The sequence below is a fragment of the Larimichthys crocea genome, chromosome XV (assembly GCF_000972845.2).
Source record: "Larimichthys crocea isolate SSNF chromosome XV, L_crocea_2.0, whole genome shotgun sequence".
NCBI lineage: Eukaryota > Metazoa > Chordata > Actinopteri > Sciaenidae > Larimichthys > Larimichthys crocea.
This window is the reverse complement of record NC_040025.1, coordinates 5,870,502-5,888,002: the sequence shown is the minus strand read 5'-3', so window position 1 is coordinate 5,888,002 and position 17,501 is coordinate 5,870,502. Positions and strand designations below refer to the sequence as shown.

At 42.4% G+C, this 17,501-nt stretch overlaps 2 protein-coding genes across 4 annotated transcripts; one reads left to right on the top strand and one right to left on the bottom strand.

The window, feature by feature from the left end:
• Positions 1 to 163: 163 nt before the first annotated feature.
• Positions 164 to 6,822, bottom strand: rhoaa (ras homolog gene family, member Aa). Its single transcript, XM_027288373.1, has 5 exons — positions 6,721 to 6,822; positions 4,007 to 4,162; positions 3,413 to 3,533; positions 3,191 to 3,321; positions 164 to 2,481 (listed from the first exon to the last, which is right to left on the bottom strand). Exons 2-5 carry the CDS (start codon positions 4,160 to 4,162, stop codon positions 2,308 to 2,310), a joined length of 582 nt encoding a protein of 193 aa, XP_027144174.1. The 5' UTR covers positions 6,721 to 6,822; the 3' UTR covers positions 164 to 2,307.
• A 2,010-nt stretch (positions 6,823 to 8,832) lies between these two features.
• On the top strand, positions 8,833 to 17,217 carry tpx2 (TPX2 microtubule nucleation factor). Of its 3 annotated transcripts, none has more exons than XM_027288413.1 (17): positions 8,833 to 8,952; positions 9,381 to 9,520; positions 10,577 to 10,708; positions 11,052 to 11,175; positions 11,823 to 11,885; positions 11,997 to 12,122; positions 12,315 to 12,424; positions 12,537 to 12,685; positions 13,175 to 13,346; positions 13,421 to 13,559; positions 13,837 to 14,053; positions 14,137 to 14,232; positions 14,327 to 14,500; positions 14,595 to 14,741; positions 14,835 to 14,946; positions 15,536 to 15,702; positions 16,755 to 17,217. In XM_027288413.1, exons 2-17 carry the CDS (start codon positions 9,409 to 9,411, stop codon positions 16,863 to 16,865), a joined length of 2,151 nt encoding a protein of 716 aa, XP_027144214.1. In that variant the 5' UTR covers positions 8,833 to 8,952; positions 9,381 to 9,408; the 3' UTR covers positions 16,866 to 17,217. The 3 variants fall into 3 exon arrangements, with proteins under 3 accessions (XP_027144214.1, XP_027144213.1, XP_027144212.1); XM_027288412.1 differs by having other exon boundaries at positions 15,518 to 15,702; XM_027288411.1 differs by having other exon boundaries at positions 15,515 to 15,702.
• The last annotated feature ends 284 nt before the right edge of the window (positions 17,218 to 17,501 follow it).

Genomic DNA, 17,501 nt, shown 5'->3' with positions numbered 1-17,501 from the left:
CTGTGTCAGGAGACACTGTTTTTAACTGCTCTCTTTATATTATATATATACACATTTATCAAAATCTAATGGAAATATTTAGAATTTAAATGTGTGAGCTCTGCTAGAATTGAGATGTTTGGCTGCACGGCATGATTTATACAAATAAGTGAAATGGTGCTGGTTGAATTTGGTCATTATCAGTTACAGTTTATTTCCTTTAGAATACATTAAAAAAGATGACTGGAGAAATGTGAGGATACATTTGTATACAAAAGAATATTTCTCTTACAAATAACCAATACTTTAGGAGTTGCTTTCATTTTGCATTTCATAATTTGACTTTTTTTTTTTTCAAAGTGTGTACCACACTGACCTTTTCCTTTTACATGTGTGCAAATAATACAACGTAAGCCAGTAGAATATCACATAGAGTTAAAAATACAATAGAATGGCAGAAGAAGAATAGTTGTAGACATCATGAGTGAACTTGGAAAGTGGAAACAAAACACCGTGGCATACAGCTTGACTGTAAATGTTCAAATAAAAGCTGGCGTTGAAATGTCGAACAACAAATAATGGCTGGGTTAAAAATGCAGAGGGAGTGGATTCATCGTAATATAATGTCTCACATGCTAAAATTCAATATCATGTACATTTCCACAGCACAGTTCTATCAGAACAACAACAACATCATATATTGCTTCACTTCTCTTACACAATATCTTTTTTGTTCACTAATTTTTCATAAATTTCCACTTGAGATTTTTTTTAATTGTGTTTCGGACACCACAACTCAACACTTCCTGACAATGTTTCAAATTAAAAGCCTACTGGTAATGAAACAATAATACAGAATTCATATCTTTACATTAAGTGTTCTGTGTTTCATTGATAGTAAATTACCAGCAGAGAGTGAAAAACGTATTCATGTTAGACATTGTTTCATTATTGATGGAGATAGTCCTGTAGAAATGTAAACTGTATTGAATTTATTAAGAGAACAGGTTAACTGTGAGCTTGCATCAATTAGAACAGGAGCAGATCAAAAGACATGGAGGTTAAAATATAATGACATACGCTTAAACAACTTAAACCGTCTCTAATATAGCCCTGTTTTACATTAAGGTGTGCTCCTCTCTGTAGTTGTGGTAAATTAAAAAGGTCCAGTGTGTAAGATTTAGGAGAATCTATTGGCAGGAATTGAATATAACATTCCTAAGTATATTTTCATTGTGTTTTTGTTGCCTTAAAATGAGCCCTCTATATCTACAGAGAGAGAGCGGGTCCTCGTCCATGTAGTCTGTCATTTTTACTACAATAGCCCTGAGCAGACAAACCAAACCGACTTTTTGCTTTGATGTGAATTTGGCAGCCACCGTTTCTCCTCCATGCTTGGAAGGGCAGGGTGAGGCATGGGAGAGTATTCATTTGGATGCAATCTGGAACTTCACTGCTAGGTGGCACTAAATCCTACACACTGGACCCTCAAAGCCTGAAGAATACTTGAGAATTTACAGTAACCCTCTAGAGGATAACATAATTTTGTCAACTCTTTAATACCCAACTGTATACAGTGTGTTTGACAGTCCACATCAAGTCAATCACATACAATTTTCTGACTTTCATTAACAAGCTCACATAAAACACTCCAATAAGTTGGTCTCGTTACCATCATGTCTTTATGCTCAAATGCCAATAATCAAACTCAGCTCTTTTAATGAATGTAAGATGTATCAAATACTACAGGTTCAAAAAAACAGAAACATCCCCTCCAAAAAGAAAAGTCCATTTAGAGTTAGGTTGGTCTGCTTTCACAGGGAAATAAAGGAGAAAGAAAACTTACAGAACGATAAAGTGAAAGACAAGCACAGTCACACTGCAAGCCATGGAAGTCTTCCAACAGTTAGTAAAGCAGGCACACGTGTGGGTGCACCGCCACCCCCCTTCCTCTTGATCGTACTCAGTTCAGAGAACTGGAAACCCGACTAACAGTACTGACCCTCCCACACTTTTTCAAAGTATGAGTGACAGACATGTTCCCTTCTCTTCACATTCTATAAATTTGAGGTCTAATGTATCCTAAACACAAGATTACAGTATGGTTTTATTTGAAAGCTAAATGCTATAGCCTTGGACTTAAATGTATATACTCGATTTTCCTTTTTTCCCCCCTTTGGCCTGGTTTGACTTTTCTCCCTCATCCCTGTAACGCCCCCTTCAGCTGTGCCCACCTCGGTGACAGAGCATACACAGACGAGGGGTGTTTTTCTTGGCTTGGTTTATTCCCCCCCTCCCTTCCCTCCCAATCCTGCGTGAACAGATACTCTAAAGCACAACGCAGCCGCTCTTCTTGCCTCGTCTCTTGGCCTGTAGCGCCGCCCTGGTGGCCATCTCAAACACCTCCCTCACACCATCCTTGGTCTTGGCTGAGCACTCTAAGTAACCAAAGGCATTGATCCGGTTAGCCATGTCCCTCGCCTCTTCTGACTTCACTGGTTCCTGTTTGGATGAACCAAAGTCAGAGAGGAAAATCAACTCGGAGAAAAACAGGACATCAAAACTCTTAGAGACACTGCATATAGAACCATCAAACTATCATCCAAAGTGGTCTGTAGTGGTGATATTACAGTCTCTGAACATAATCCAGTACCTCATTAACCTGTTGATCTCCCTTCATAGTACACCCTTCAGATGTATGTGTGTGTCTGTTATGTTTTACATTGTTTGTGTGGATGTGCGTGGGTGCTAGACATTACATTACTAAATAATATACAGTTGTCCCTCACTATAACGCGGTTCACTTTTCGCGGACTCGCTGTTTCGCGGATTTTTTTGGTGTAATTTTGCATGTTTGTTTTTTTTACAGCGTACTGTACAGTATGAACGCGCATTGTCTTCTGCGTCCTAAATTGGCTAAGGGAGTACTGTACAAAATGTGTGTAAAAAGGTGTATAAAAGTGTGTGGTTAGGGGTTTTACGGCCTTAAAACATGTATAATAATTGTAAAACTTACTTCGTGGATTTCGTTTATTGCGGGTTATTTTTAGAACGTATCCCCCGCGATAAACGAGGGACCACTGTATACACAAAAGCTTAAAAACAAAGATGTCATGGCCATTTCTATTTGTTTAGTCTGACATGAGTTATAATGGCCGATCCTCCGCAGGCTCGAAACCTGTAAAAGTATAGAAATGAGCTGCTCGCTGACCTGCTTCATCTTGGCTAACTCTCGACGTGTGTGATCATCGTTTCGCAGGTCTTTCTTGTTTCCCACAAGAATAATGGGCACATTGGGACAGAAGTGCTTGACCTCTGGAGTCCACTTCTCCGGAATATTCTCTGCATCAGAGACAAGATGTAAATGTTGAACATGGAGAAGACAGACAGAACATTAGTCAAACAAAGAGGAGGAAAGGAGAGGGAACCTCACCCAAGCTGTCAGGACTGTCGATGGAGAAACACATTAGGATCACATCTGTGTCTGGATAGGAGAGAGGTCTCAGGCGATCATAGTCCTCCTGTCCTGCTGTGTCCCAAAGAGCCAGCTCCACCTAAAACAGGACAGGACTAGTTTAGGACAAGAGCTCAGAGATGTGCAGTGAGAGGCTGTGCCTCTAGAGGCTAGTTTCAAAATGGATTCAGTAGATCGATCAGTGACCAAAAATCTTATCTTATACGTCTTTAGCATGAAGACTGCAAGAAAAGGGATCTGTCTGAAGCTCTAAAATACAGCTGCCGACACCTGACATGTCAGACAGGACATGAAATGTAAAAGTGACAATGTGCGATTTTAGGAGGAATTACATGCTTGACCAATTTCCTGGCAAACCACAGGCGGTCTCAGAGACTTCCCAAAGTCTTAGCTAGTTGCCACATCATGCGCTACGGGTTGTAATCAGCTGTCATTATCCAGATCAATGTACACAGTACATCCTTATTAGATATATCGTTCTATCATATCAGATATCAGTTTTCTCAGTAAATATGAGAACCTCGACGTTTGTCATTACAATTAGCAGCTTACCTGTTTCCCATCCACCTCAATATCTGCCACATAGTTTTCAAACACTGTGGGCACATAAACCTCTGGGAACTGATCTTTGCTGAACACTATGAGGAGACAGGTCTTGCCACACGCTCCATCACCAACTATCACTAGTTTCTTCCTGATTGCAGCCATCTGAAAGAAAGAAACAGAATCAAGATCAGGGATGTTTGAGGAGAAAAATCAGGGGGGTCACAGAGATATTCACTGTAGGCACTACAAGTTCTTGCTCTGCCCGTTGTGTTGCTGTTTGCTGTCTACCTCAGGTACATAAGCCTAACTGGCTGCTTCAACACAACATCAAGGGCTGGTTGGTTTAGGCATGCTTTTAAAATGACCAGCATCAGATCCAGGAAGGCTGGTTTAAATTCTGATCCTTGAGTTTGTAGGTGTATCAGGCGCCAGAACACTGCACAACGGTTCATGAGGAGAGATATCATGAGATCACAATCATTTCATCCCCTGTTGACATGACTCTTTTCTGGGTGACGGGCATTATGTTGCATTTAAAACTCTCTATGTTGAGGCGGTGTCCCTGCTGAAATGAATGAGGGGGCTTTGCTTTTTCACCCTGCACCTTTGCTGGTCCGAGCACAGCCTCACCCAAAGGCTGTGCACCCAAAGTAAGCCTGCACACTCAAAGTGACTTGACTTTGTTCCTCCTGTCTAGTTGTGCGGGGTCCTCACGTGTCCTCTCTCTGGAAAAGCAACAACCCTCTGATTGACACATCCCAGCTACTGCATCTCGACCATTTCTTCTATCTAATGTGTATCATGTGTTTAGGGCGTGTGACAAGTGTCAATAGCATGGGCAAACTGTTCCACAAAGGGCCGGTGTGGCTGCAGGTTTTCCTTCCAACCAAACAGCAACACACCAGACTTGACTCATTTAATCCACTGATCTCAGTCTTCAGAGAGTTGACTGGTCAAACTTTGTGCTATTGGTTGGTTGGAACAAAAACCCGCAGCCACACCGGCCCTTTGTGGAACAGTTTGCCCATGCCTGGTCAATAGAAACAAGTCAAATTGCATTCCATGACGCATCAGACGTGTGTTGCACTTTCAAAGTGGTACATGGGACATACAGGGGATCACCAGAGTAATTACCATCCAAAAAAAAAAAAAAAACCCATGACCAGAGTGGACTGACCACCTCTGATTGTATAAACAACTCATAACCAACAGACACAAATAGGGATGTAACGATGCATCGTGACACGATTAAAAATCGGTACAAATGCGTGACGACTCGCATCGGTTGACAGAAAAAATGAATTGTGATTCTTGGCGAATGCGAGAGAAGTAGGATATGTTCTTTTTTGTCTTTTTTTAAAAATTAGAAATAGGTTACGTTATCTTAAAAAAAGTCACTGGTTGGTGATTCATTTGTTCAACGTCAGGCGTCAAGTCACGTGACTCACGTCACTAGAAAATAGCTTCGAAATAGAGGACGCACCGAGCAGTTTGAAATCACCTGTGTGGCGGCATTTTGGATTCACTATATACACAAATACAACCATGAGAAATGGACAGACAAAACCAAAACAGCATGTAAATATTGCAAGAGACTGTACATATAGTGGCAACACGAGCAACACGCAGCAACATATTATCCGCCACCACAGTGAGAAGAAAAGTAACGTTACGCCACTGCACATCAGACCAGTTAACAGCTGTTTACTGTGAGATTGTTTCTAAAGAAAGGAGATATCTGTCATGTGTTTTGTTGTTTAAGATGTAAGTCGCACTTTTTTATAAGAGAACACAAACTGTTTGAGAGTTTCTGTAAAGAAAGATTTTTTTTTCCTACAAATAAAAAGATAATTTTATTTGGTCATCATTTGTCTGTAGCTCATTTTGATAAAAAAAAAAAAAATCGTATCGTGAACAAAAAATCGTGACTCGAATCGAGTGTATCGTTACATCCCTAGACACAAATCATCAAACTTCTATGCAGGCCTGAAAGCAAAAATAGGACTGAAGGCAAAAAGAAACAAACACACAACATTCTTATTCTTCTTTAAATCGCATGATCTGAATCGACACGATCTCTTGGTTAAATACTACAACACTGATTTGTTGTTGTTAACGTGTCGATTAAAAAAAAAGGGCCTTGAAATGAAATGAGATGAGATTATTGTTGTTGACATCTTCAAATAGAAACATATTTGAAGTGGATAAGTGAGCTAGCATCACACACAGCCAGTCTTTGACACCGTGTTGACGTTAACACGCTGTTAAACCAGCTCAGGTCTTCACTGTGTGGCGTATCTGCGATATTTGGCAAGTTTCGTAGCATTTCTAACTTCACTTCCTCACTGCCAGTCAACTCTAATGTAACTATCCAGTCTGTCAACTTCATCTAAGGCGGTCTGCTTCGTGTCACGGACGACCTGCCACCCTAACGTCGCCTTAATTGTTCAGTAATACTCTTATCTGGCCTGTCTTGTCACTAAATTAGTGTTAGTATCGGCTAACTTGTAGCTAGCAGCGGTTTCCCTAAGGAAGCTAACTGTTAGCTTGCTAACTTTGCTTAGTTTTCGGGGCAGCTAGCCTCTTGTCCAAGCAAACACACACACATTAGAAAGCGCTGTTTGTTTCTTGATATCAGCAGCTACCCTGACACACAAAGTAACACGACAGAGACACTTTCTGAGGATTACATTTAACGTGCTTTAAATAGATATACTCGCCTTTCTTCAGTTTTTCCTGTCGGACCTTGCAGCCCCGCCCCCGACAGTGCCACGAAGTTTGCTCCCGCCCACCTCAAATACTTCGAGCCAATGGCACACGGCGGAATCATGAGTGAAGAGTGAAGTAGCCAATCAGCTTTAAGTGTGTGTGTGTGTGCGTGTGTGTGTGTGTGTGTGTGTGTGTGTGTGTGTGTTGTGCAGTGTTTTGCCCTGGGTTTAAGCCTCTCGGTTTACACACAAACCCTGCTGCTAGATTTATGAAACAAGGTTGTCAAAGTTGGATTACCTCTCATCTGTTTTCCTCCCTGCATCCACCGAAGACACTTATGTCACTGAATGTCCTCAGAGAATATTAAATATTGTAAATGTAGTCATGCACTTCCATGAAGTAAAATATTAGAAAGAATTGTCAAAATTAAAGATATTCAGACTTAAGTTATGGGTCGTGCTTGAAAGACATGGGATCCTACACTTCCCACAATGCATGCTGAGAGAGTCAACAGGATTATTATCCCAGTGAGAATGGGAAAGTTCCCTCCTCAGCCAAGTATAGTAGGTATGTACACTGTGGTCCAATGACTTTATATGTATCTAAATCTAAACTATGACTTATATCACACTGTCTTCATCTTTAAGACAATGGATACTAATGTCACAGTAATCTAAATAGAGTCTTACCTTAGGGTACAATCATTTTTCAGATCAAATTATGTTTATGTTTCTTTGCCCGGTTGCCAGGTTTGGTTCTTTACGCCTGTACAGAAACTAACATATTGTAACATAAGTTCTTAATATTAGTCACCTCTGACAAATTCCTTTCATTTCAGCAATGAGACAACAGGCACACACTGGATGGGGTTCTTTATGGACATTACATTATTTGTTACATTGTTATTATGCACACAGTAATAAATAAAAATACTGAGTTTTGACTCAGAAGTTGACTTGACCTTTTGATAATTTTTCAACATCATACAGTACATAGGCGTAACTTTACTTCCCCTTTGTAATATTGTATTTGTTCAGTTTACTTCCTGTTTATTTCATCATTCTGTCAGCGTCTGCTGGTCTGTCAGCGTCTGCTGGTCTGTCAGTTGGTTGGTCCTGTAGGCCTACTTTGACCCAGACTGGACTATCGACACATATTGGATGGATAACATGGGAACTTTGTACAAACTTTCATGGCCCCAGTGGATGAAAACTACTGACTTTGGGAATCTCCAGACTTTTGTATCCAGGGCTCCCAGATTCTGAATCCAAATGTCATCAATCCTCTTTTGACTAGATGCATGCCCCTCTCAGGATGAATTGTACTAACTACTAATGTCATGAGTTTTTGCCGAGAGCCATCATCAGGGCAAAATTCTAGTTTAGACAACACTTTGGTTTACAATCAAAAGCTTACAAAACTAATGACATTCCCATCAGTCCTTGCTGTACATTGTGTTTAGTGCTAATCAACATGCTCAAATAGGATAGTCCATCCATCCATCCATTTTCTGTAACTGCTTATCCTCATCAGGGTCACGATGGGGATGGAGCCTATCCCAGCTGACTTTGGGCAGAGGCGGAGTACACCCTGGACAAGTGGCCAGGGCACATAGAGATAAAAAAAAATCGGCTAGTGAACATGGTAAACATCGCTTTAGTACAGCAAGTTAGCAAGCTTAAAGTCACAGTTAACTCACACAGCCGCTTAGTCTTGAGACTTTTGTTAAGTAACGTGCTTCTGAATATGCAGGATAAATGAAAGCACTCAACAGAGAAATCAAACTACCAAACTATCTTAAATGCTGCACATAGCTCCAATTAAAAACACTGAAAAGAAAACATTTTTTTATTCCATGTTAAAGTCTATATTATATTAATGGTTCAGGTGTAAGTTCCGGTGTGTATATATACACATACATATATATACATACATATATATACATATATATGTATAAACTCAGTTTTCAGCGCGCGCTCTCCTCTTTGATGTCGCCGACACATTTTTTGGGTGTTGTTTTGTTTCTTAGTTCAAGCACGCGCACAGACTTCTTGTATCCGTTTTAGCCAATCCGTGCGTACCTATGTCAACCACGTGGTCAGTTCTGAGGAAGTTGGCTTGTATGAGCCAATAAGCGGCGAGCTAATGTACATGACGTTAGCCATTGGCTGGTTCAAAAGGTAGGCTATTTGAACGCTAACGGTTTGCAGTTTGATTCGTGTCTCCGGGAGCGGACAGCTGCGGTGAGCTTTTCTACTAATATCACTGATTTAACGCTAATATCACAGCAGCAACTGTGTTTTTCAGTGTTCAGGTTTATTAAACAGTATAGCCACATGAAGGTAGCGATGTTTAATAGGTAGTAATTCGCATTTCAGATAGTTTAATGTAATGCTATCTAACGTATGCTTACGAAGACAAGTTCTGTTTGTTGCTAGTTGGCCATTTTCCCGTCCGTTACCGAAATATAAGGCTGAAATAGAAGAAATACGACTCCAAAGGCTGTTCAGTAGTTTAGTTACATTAACGCCACAAGACAAATGTATCACATGAGAAGTTTGAGCCGATTCAGCCAGTTTTTTTTCCCCACCCAAAACACGGCTAACTGTTGCTGTTGTTGGTCGTTTTTTTAAATCCGAGCTTTGTCGTCTTTGCTGGTTTCTTTGTTTAGCTGAGTTGCCGCATAACACTGAGAGATAATGGCCGAAAGCGACTCGGGTGATGCCTGTGAGCGGTATGAGTTTGACGCCCCGTCCGAAGTGGTCGACCTGAAAGAGCTGGAGAATGCGGAGTACGACGATAAGTGGTTTGGTGAGTCTTCATCCACCATTTGAACCGAGTGCTCTTCACTTAACATTAACTCTGTGTTGTTGAGAGCACGGTGAACATGTGCTGCGTCTGTTCAGCCCGCAGACATTATTCTCTCCTTTACATGCTATGCTACACACCAGGCCATGCACCATGTTCTGATAGATGTGTTTTTGTCATTCCTTTCTCTGTGTGTGGGGAAATATCAACATACAGGAAAGGAGTAGTGTGTGTTCAGCCTCTCTTTGTCCTCCTGAAAATCAGAATAATGTGGGAATGGACAGCATGTCTTAACTTATGTAAATGATGGAGCACTGAGCAGACACTGCCTTTGGAGCTTTGCACTTTAATATTGTTGCTGAGACATTTTGGCACTAGTGGTGTTAACCGTGAACTGCTTATCGAGGTGCTGTCTTTTACTTTTTGTCACTCCCATCTTGAAGTACAGTTTTGTCCATCGTCCCAGTTATGAAATGGCTAGCTTTCTACAATAAATTAGATAATTAATTTTGAATCAAATCTGCTCACACTAAACTACAGTTCAGTTGATTGGTTGAATTTATAATTAAAATTCTCTAAATATAACTTATTTGTAAGTTGCACCTGTCTGTTGGAACATGTGTGTTTTGGCCTTTTCTGTGGTGTATTGCTGCTGTGACTCCAGAAAGCACAAAATCCAGCTCTGCTTTAGGACCGCATTGTAACTGACACCTGAAACGGTACACTGTTTTCAGTGGTTACTGTCCGACGTCACCTTCCACGTTTGTGCAACACCAGTGTCAGTTTGTTCGATGACTAAATTCCACACAGATTTACACCAGTTTATCTTTCTGGGTGTATGCTGTGTGCATTAGTTAAATTCACCTTCATACATACGTGTCCAACCCTCTCCCGGACTACTGTCAGCTGACACGTTAACCCTTCTGCTAGAACCTCAATTAACCATGTTAATGTGAATAGACTATTACTGTTTGACTGGCCTGCCAAGACAGATCCTTAAGTCCAGATGCCTACCAAAACAACACTTAATCTTGAACTTTGTCTGTCTCTCACATGCAGACCAACAGGCAGAGGGAGCGGAGGGTCCCCTTAAAACACCCATGAGATCTGATCTGCCCTTCAGGAGAAGTGATATGCACACCCTGCCGAAAGCCATTGTGATGCCACAAGTCAAGACGGACGTGGACTCTGGTTAGTTTTCTTTTGTATTATCTTAATTCAGTAAGACTGCACAGATCACTTTCTCTAAGTTACAAAACATTTACTGAGCCCTGTAGTCGTGAAAGTCGAGATTCACAGCAGTTACAATGGCTTCCAGTGATCACAATGAAATCAGTACTGAGCATATTCAAAGATATTCACAGGGTAAACACTTTCAGGCTGACGTAGTTCTCCTCTTTCCTGGTGGTCTGAAAGATTTGAATTGGATGCTTGATTGGATTTATACATTCTGACTATTAAAAACTAAATACTGGTGACGGCTTAGTTTGCACTTTTGTGTAATTATTCCTTATGACATGGACTGATGTTCTAGGTCCGAGCACGTCTGCATCTCCACCTCCAAACCTCGTCACGTCCTGGGGGTCTACAGCTCCTGCTCAGAATGGAGCCCGACCAAAGAGGAGGACCGCTGCTCAATCCCCTGCCCAACCATGCAGGTACAGTCCTTTCATGATGGATATTCTTTCTTATGTGCTGTCTCTCAGGTACAAACTGCCATTAACTCTAACTCAAACATCTATTGAGTTTTGGGTCCCCCCCCCCTCATGTTTTTTTTTTTTTCTCCCCTCAAACTATTGAAGTTAACAAGCGCAGTTGGACAGATTTCTAAACTCCTAAATGTTTGTAAGGACTGTTGGAAGGAACATCCCTCTATCATCAGACCATGCACAGGAGCTCCTCACAAGAGTTTGCAGGCAGAAGCATCAGACTTGAACCTAATCAGACATTTGTAGAAAGAACTGAAGACCAGCAGGACTTCCTGGATCTTGATTTAAAGACAGACTCAAGATGCTTCCTGGTCCTACTTCCTATCATTGCAAACAAACCCTTCTCCCCAACTATTAAATGAATTTTAGTTGACATGGGCAATACTCAGGCAAGATTTCTGATTCTGATAGCGCCAACATGAAGTTGACCATGCTTGTCGCAAGGGGTTTCTTTGGGGGTAAGGGTCTAACGACAAAAGTTGCAATGATTTGCATCATGGGAAATGATTAGGGAACTTGACCTGACTTGAGGATCTCCACAAAGTCGTGCAATTTTAGTCATTTTGATCTCATTTTAATTTTCTTGTAATTCTCAGGGTTTCCAAACGCAAAGGTCTGACCAGCGGTCCAGCCGCACCACCATCAAAGAAACACAAGAAGTAGGTGTTATGACTGTCATGTCTTCCTCTTTAAAGTAGCAGGTTCCTGGGCCTAAAGTTGCTGACTAGACCATGTAGGTTTCATTTTCAACTGTTGCTGTTTTGTTCTAGGAGTCCTGTTGGTCGACCGGCCGCAAAACGCAGCAGTGTCATCCGCAGGAATGCACTGCAGAATTCCAGAACCGAGGCCAGGACCCGGGCGTCAGCAGCAGCAGCTTCCGCTACTCCACACACAGAGTGAGTTACCACAACTACCAGTGAAACCAGTGTTTCAGTATCCCGGAACTGAATTGGGTCAGGAAGGCAGAATATTGCTCAAAATTAATTAAAAAAACAGTTTGATTACAGTTCTTAATGACGTGAATATGATACTTCCTTAAATGAGGTTGAGATGGATGAGAAGTATTTTTGATGATTGTGTCCAAACAGGCCGAGTACCTCTGAGGAACAGGAGCTGGAGCGCATCAGGAACCTCCAGAAGGAAGTGGCTCTGCATCGCAAGAAGAATGAGGCCAGCTACAAAGCTGCTCTGGCTGGCAGTGAGTGCATGTTCCTAACTTTTATTTCTGCAGAGTGAACTGTTCTGTTAACAAGTTTGGATTCCGGTTGCCTTTACTACTTGAAGAAGAGTCATGGTCACTGTCGTTTCAGATGTGCCACCAAAGAAGATGGTCCTGTCTGCGACTGTGCCCAAAGAGTTCCACTTCAACACAAACAACCGCGTTAAAGCGACCGCTTCATCCAGCACGGCCCACAAGGAGGTGGACTTCATCACCCAGCTCCGCAAACCCTCCTCACCAGTAAGTACTGCACGCATGTCTGAACTCAGAACACTGATTTACCTGGAGGGTGTTTATTAAATGTCTGTAGAATCACTTCTCTTTAAATACTATCTGGACGTTTCAAATATTCTATACCGGTTTATAAGGCTGAGAAATTTATCGATCCTGCAATATACATCGATATTGTTTCCCCAGAAAGTATTGTTTTTTTTTTTTGTTTTTTGTTTTTTTTTCCCCAGCCACCAGTATCGATGCATTAAGTCCCATTCAGATCCCTCATATTCACCTGGCACTCACTGCCCATTTCCCCCGTTGGCTTTGCAAGAAGAGCGTTTAGGTCAGCCAGCTGCTAGTGTCGCTGTAGAGCATTTCTAGCAAGTTACCTGTCTAGATACTGTCTTTACACAGACACCGACGTCTTCCTCTTCACGTAGTCAGAGCAAGGAGATTCAAGAGAATGGCGGCGAACATAAATCCAGCACTTGATTTTATTTTATTTTTTCTCAGGCAAAGGCTTTGAAAGGTGCCACAGTGCCCAAACCCTTCAACCTGTCGACAAGCAACAAGAGAAAGACGGAGGAGCCAGCTGCCTACGTGCCCATGGCGCAGCAGATCGAGCAGTTTGAGAAACGAACCCCAGAGCGCTACCATCTGCGCAGCCGCAGGAGTCAAGAAAGAGGTGCGTTTGTGTCGCTGTTTACTGCAGAGTTCAACATTAAGTAAGGGACTCACACGGTTATCATTGTTTGTCAGGTCCGTCCCCGGTGAAGGGTGACCGCCTGAAGCTCACCCAGGCTCACACCCCACACCTGATGACGCACCAGAGGAGCCGGCCACCCACCGTGAAGAGCAGCGCTGAGCTGGAGGCTGAAGAGGTGGACAGACTTCACAAGTAAGAAGCAGGACGGAGGCTGAACACTCCACCTTTGGGCATGGAGAGCCTGCACGTTCCATTGCTCCTGTCCTTAAGTGGGCAGGTGTTTGGAATATAAGCCCCAAATTACTGATCCAAACACTGAGCTGTCTGGACTGATGTAACATTAGTGGTCAGTGGCTGTGCATATGTCCTCCTCCCCAAGAATCCACGAACCTCAACTGCCTTTCTGTCAGAGCAGCAATATTACACTTTTTTATTTATTTTATGTTTTTTTTATTCTCTTTAATCACAGGTTTAAATTCAAGGCCCAGGAGCTGAACAGGAAAATATTGGAGAATGTGGAGGGCCTGAAGAAGCCTGCAGTGAAGGGGCCTACTGTACCCGAAGGCTTTGAGCTGCAGATTGAAAAAAGGCTCCAGGGGAGACAGGCCACCAAGCCTCAGGAAAGTGAAGAGAAGCATGCCTTCAAATCCCACCCTCTGCCCAAAAAGATCCTGGAGGGGGTCGTGGTGAGTTTAAACGAACCGTTTTGAGAGAATATGAAGCGTTCAAAGATTTTCATCTGACTGTGGTCTGAACTAACCGTTGACAGGGACTGCCAGAGAAAAAGGTTCTGCCTCCAACTGTACCAGAATCTCCAGCTTTTATCCTCAAGAAGAGGGTTCACGTGGAGCCCAGGGTTGTCGAAGTAAGTCACCTAACCTTGACTCTTAACAGACATGTTAACCCCTTCGTCCCCATGTAAATAACCATGAGCCTGTTGGGTTTTCTGTGTTTGTCAGGTAAAGCCGCCCTCGCCAATCAAGGCCCCTCCAGTGCCTCACTTTGGCCTCCCTTTCCAGCCCCGGCTAGCAGAGAACCACCATGTGGAGGTCTGTCCGTTCTCCTTTGAAGAGAGGGAACGAGAGAGGAGGGCTCTGAAAGAGAAAAGGCTGGAGGAGATGCGAAACGAAGAGGTGGAGTCGCGTGTCCAGAACCTGCATCCTTTAGACCTCCCAAAATAAAACCAGCTGCTAAATCGCATCTCATGTTTCCTCTGAACCCGTCCAGGTACCACAGTTCAAGGCCCAGCCCCTGCCAGACTTCGACACTGTGGTCCTCCCTGAAAAGAAGAAGCTGGGGCCCACAAAGCCCGAGCCCTTCAGACTGCGCCTGGACGAGCGGGGAGCCGTGAAGAATGCTCGCTGGGAGCACACGGTACGACACGATTTGTCCCTGGACGCACAGCAGCAGTTTTATTCTCAAATGTTACCCCATTGGAATTCAAACATGACCTCCATGTTTTTGTAGGTGAAAGAAGAGCAGAAACATCAGGAGGAAGCGGCAAAATTCAAAGCCAGGCCCAACACGGTCACTCATAAAGAGCCTTTCCAGCCCAAGAAGGAGAGCCGGTCTGCAGTGGGTAAGATTATAAACATGCAGAGCTGCACCACAAACCCTGTTCTAACTGCATGATCCCACCGGGCATGGCCACATGACTACATCACCTACTTACTCACGGTAAAAGCACACAAATCTGGCAGACAAAATATTTTTAAAAGGCTCCTGGTGTTTTGGAGAACAGATCAAAACATGATGTAGCTGTGACGTGCCTGGTGGACCGGAGGCCTAACCTGTTCTAAGCCTTTATACTGATGTGCCGCTGCCTTCATGTCAGTCAGTCTCTACTCACGTTTCTAATCAGGGCCTGGCTGCATATCAATATTGATAGTTCTCCCTCTGAAACATTTAAGATGACAGTTTAGCTGATGTGACCAATGCATGAAAATGTTCTTCTTGTGATGGTGACTGCAGCTTCATGGCCCTCCCTCTGTTCATAGCATAGAAACATGAAGTGTTGAGTTGAACTGTCTGACAGTGGAAGCTGTTGCTGAGTGTCAGCTCTCTGCTCAGAGGCTGAACCACTCCTCCTTGTGTAACTCATTGTTGTTCCTGTTGCTTTCACCACACCGCTTCACGACACTCTTTAGAAGGCATTCACTCCTCCACAGTCGTGGAGGCCTTTGAGCTCTCGACAGAGCGGCGGGCACGAGAGCGGCAGGAGTACGAGCGGCTGGCCAGCGAGAAGGAGGCTCTGAGGTCCATGATGGAGGAGGAGCAGAGACGAGAGGAGGAGCAGAGGGCCAAAGAGGAGATCACCAGGCTGCGACAAGAACAGGTCACTACAAATTCTTTAATGCAGTATCAATATAATCTGATCTTTCTCTGAACAATAACAGGATTATTACTGAGGCGGGACTGAATCTGGACGTCGATTAAAAATACAATTAATTACAAACATTTCAGAATCAAAGTAAAATAACATGACTGCTTAATAAATTCTCACAGAACATAGATTCAAAAACATGCTAACGTAAAATACTTTTTTTTGTTTTTTGTTTTAATTGTAATCAATTACAACCCACTACTGGATTTAAGTGGTGACTTCATAATTCACTAGTTTAGGCTTGGGTGTTGTTGACAGAGTATCACTGTATTATGATCTGAGATGATTTCTGAATGATGATTAGATCATCTGGTGACTAAAGCTTCGACAGGGCCCAAAATCAGAATGATTCTGTACAAGCCTGAACTACAGAAGCAGTATTACAATTAGAAAATATGATTACAGTATTAGAAGCTGAAGAAAACTACGTTTAGTTTATAATGGTGCAAATTAATTACAATCAGCAGTGAGTCAAAACGTGTCAGACTAACTTTACAGCAGTGGAACAGGCTGTGTAGAGTTATTATGGGTAATTAAATTGATTATGAACACGACCATGTGAGGTCAAACTTGATGAAGATGGCGTGACTGTTTATGAATTGTGCATGTGAAGTTCAAATCTACATACCTGCTGTGTAACCCTGACATGAACGAACGAGTCGAGTCTGCACCAAACTCAGTCAAACCAAGTCAGTCATCTCAAACCTCCAAATATTTTCCAGAGGTTTTCTTTGATAGAATATATTTTAACTGTTTGTCACATGCACTTGAGCAGCATCTTCAGTTAATGTGTTCATGGCAACAGCCCCTATTAATAAAATATATACATACACACACACACACACACACACACACACACACACACATCCTCTCATTCTGTTTGACTGACTGCAGTTTTAGTTTCATCAAATCTAAAGGAACGTGGCTTGAGTGAATGATGAGACTGGTTGTCACTTGGTCACACTGTCCATGTGTCTGATCCCCACGATGTTCTCCTCCTGCAGGTTCACAAGGCTCAGCCCATCAGACACTACAAGCCTGTAGCATTGAAGAAGAGTGAAGTTCCCCTCACCATCCCACACTCGCCAAACTTCTCCGACCGCTTCCGCTTGTGATCATCCAGAAGTCACATGATCACATTCCTGCAAATGTTTTTTATTATTTTTGTATTTTATGGCACAAGCCTCTGATGTGTTGCATCTCTTTCACGTTGTCAGTCAGAAGTGTGGCTGTGAAGTTGTGAACAGAGTGCATTTTAATGTTGACCTTTTTAGATTTTAACTATTGTTTTATACTTTCTCTCTTCTTACTGTCTGTGTATATTAACTCTCTTTTTCAAATAAAACCTATCCATATTGTCATTGATTATGGCATTTTAATTGAAATGTGGCAGTGTAACACACCCAACGTCAGCTTTTAAACCTGTCTGCTGATTTATTGTGTATATAAACGTTCAGTTCATTCAAACCGCTTCATCACTTGTGTTCATTTGGCTGTGTGATTAACCCTGCGTACCACTGAGCAACTGTCCAGGAATCTCACAGGAGTTTGTTTTCAAGTTACTTTAGTTGATACTAAATGTCTCAGCATTGTGTGCAAAACAACACACAAGACAATTATGGTTATGAGTTAAATCAACACCTGGAATATTAACCTTAAGGCCCTGTGTTATGGATGGGCCCAGAGTTAAACTAGTTTCATACCTTGAGTTTGCATCTTGTGTTTTGCCTGTACAAGTTAGTGTCACAGAG

Bases quoted from the DNA above. Each gene is read 5' to 3' on its own strand.
- rhoaa (XM_027288373.1), bottom strand. From the start codon at position 4,162: ATGGCTGCAATCAGGAAGAAACTAGTGATAGTTGGTGATGGAGCGTGT. The intron at 3,322-3,412 runs GTGAGGTTCCCT...TCTCTGATGCAG, and splicing joins CGACAGTCCTGACAGCTTGG to AGAATATTCCGGAGAAGTGG. The intron at 2,482-3,190 runs GTCAGCGAGCAG...TCATCCAAACAG, and splicing joins AGTTAGCCAAGATGAAGCAG to GAACCAGTGAAGTCAGAAGA.
- tpx2 (XM_027288411.1), top strand. From the start codon at position 9,409: ATGGCCGAAAGCGACTCGGGTGATGCCTGTGAGCGGTATGAGTTTGAC. The intron at 12,686-13,174 runs GTAAGTACTGCA...ATTTTTTCTCAG, and splicing joins TCCGCAAACCCTCCTCACCA to GCAAAGGCTTTGAAAGGTGC. The intron at 14,054-14,136 runs GTGAGTTTAAAC...AACCGTTGACAG, and splicing joins AGATCCTGGAGGGGGTCGTG to GGACTGCCAGAGAAAAAGGT.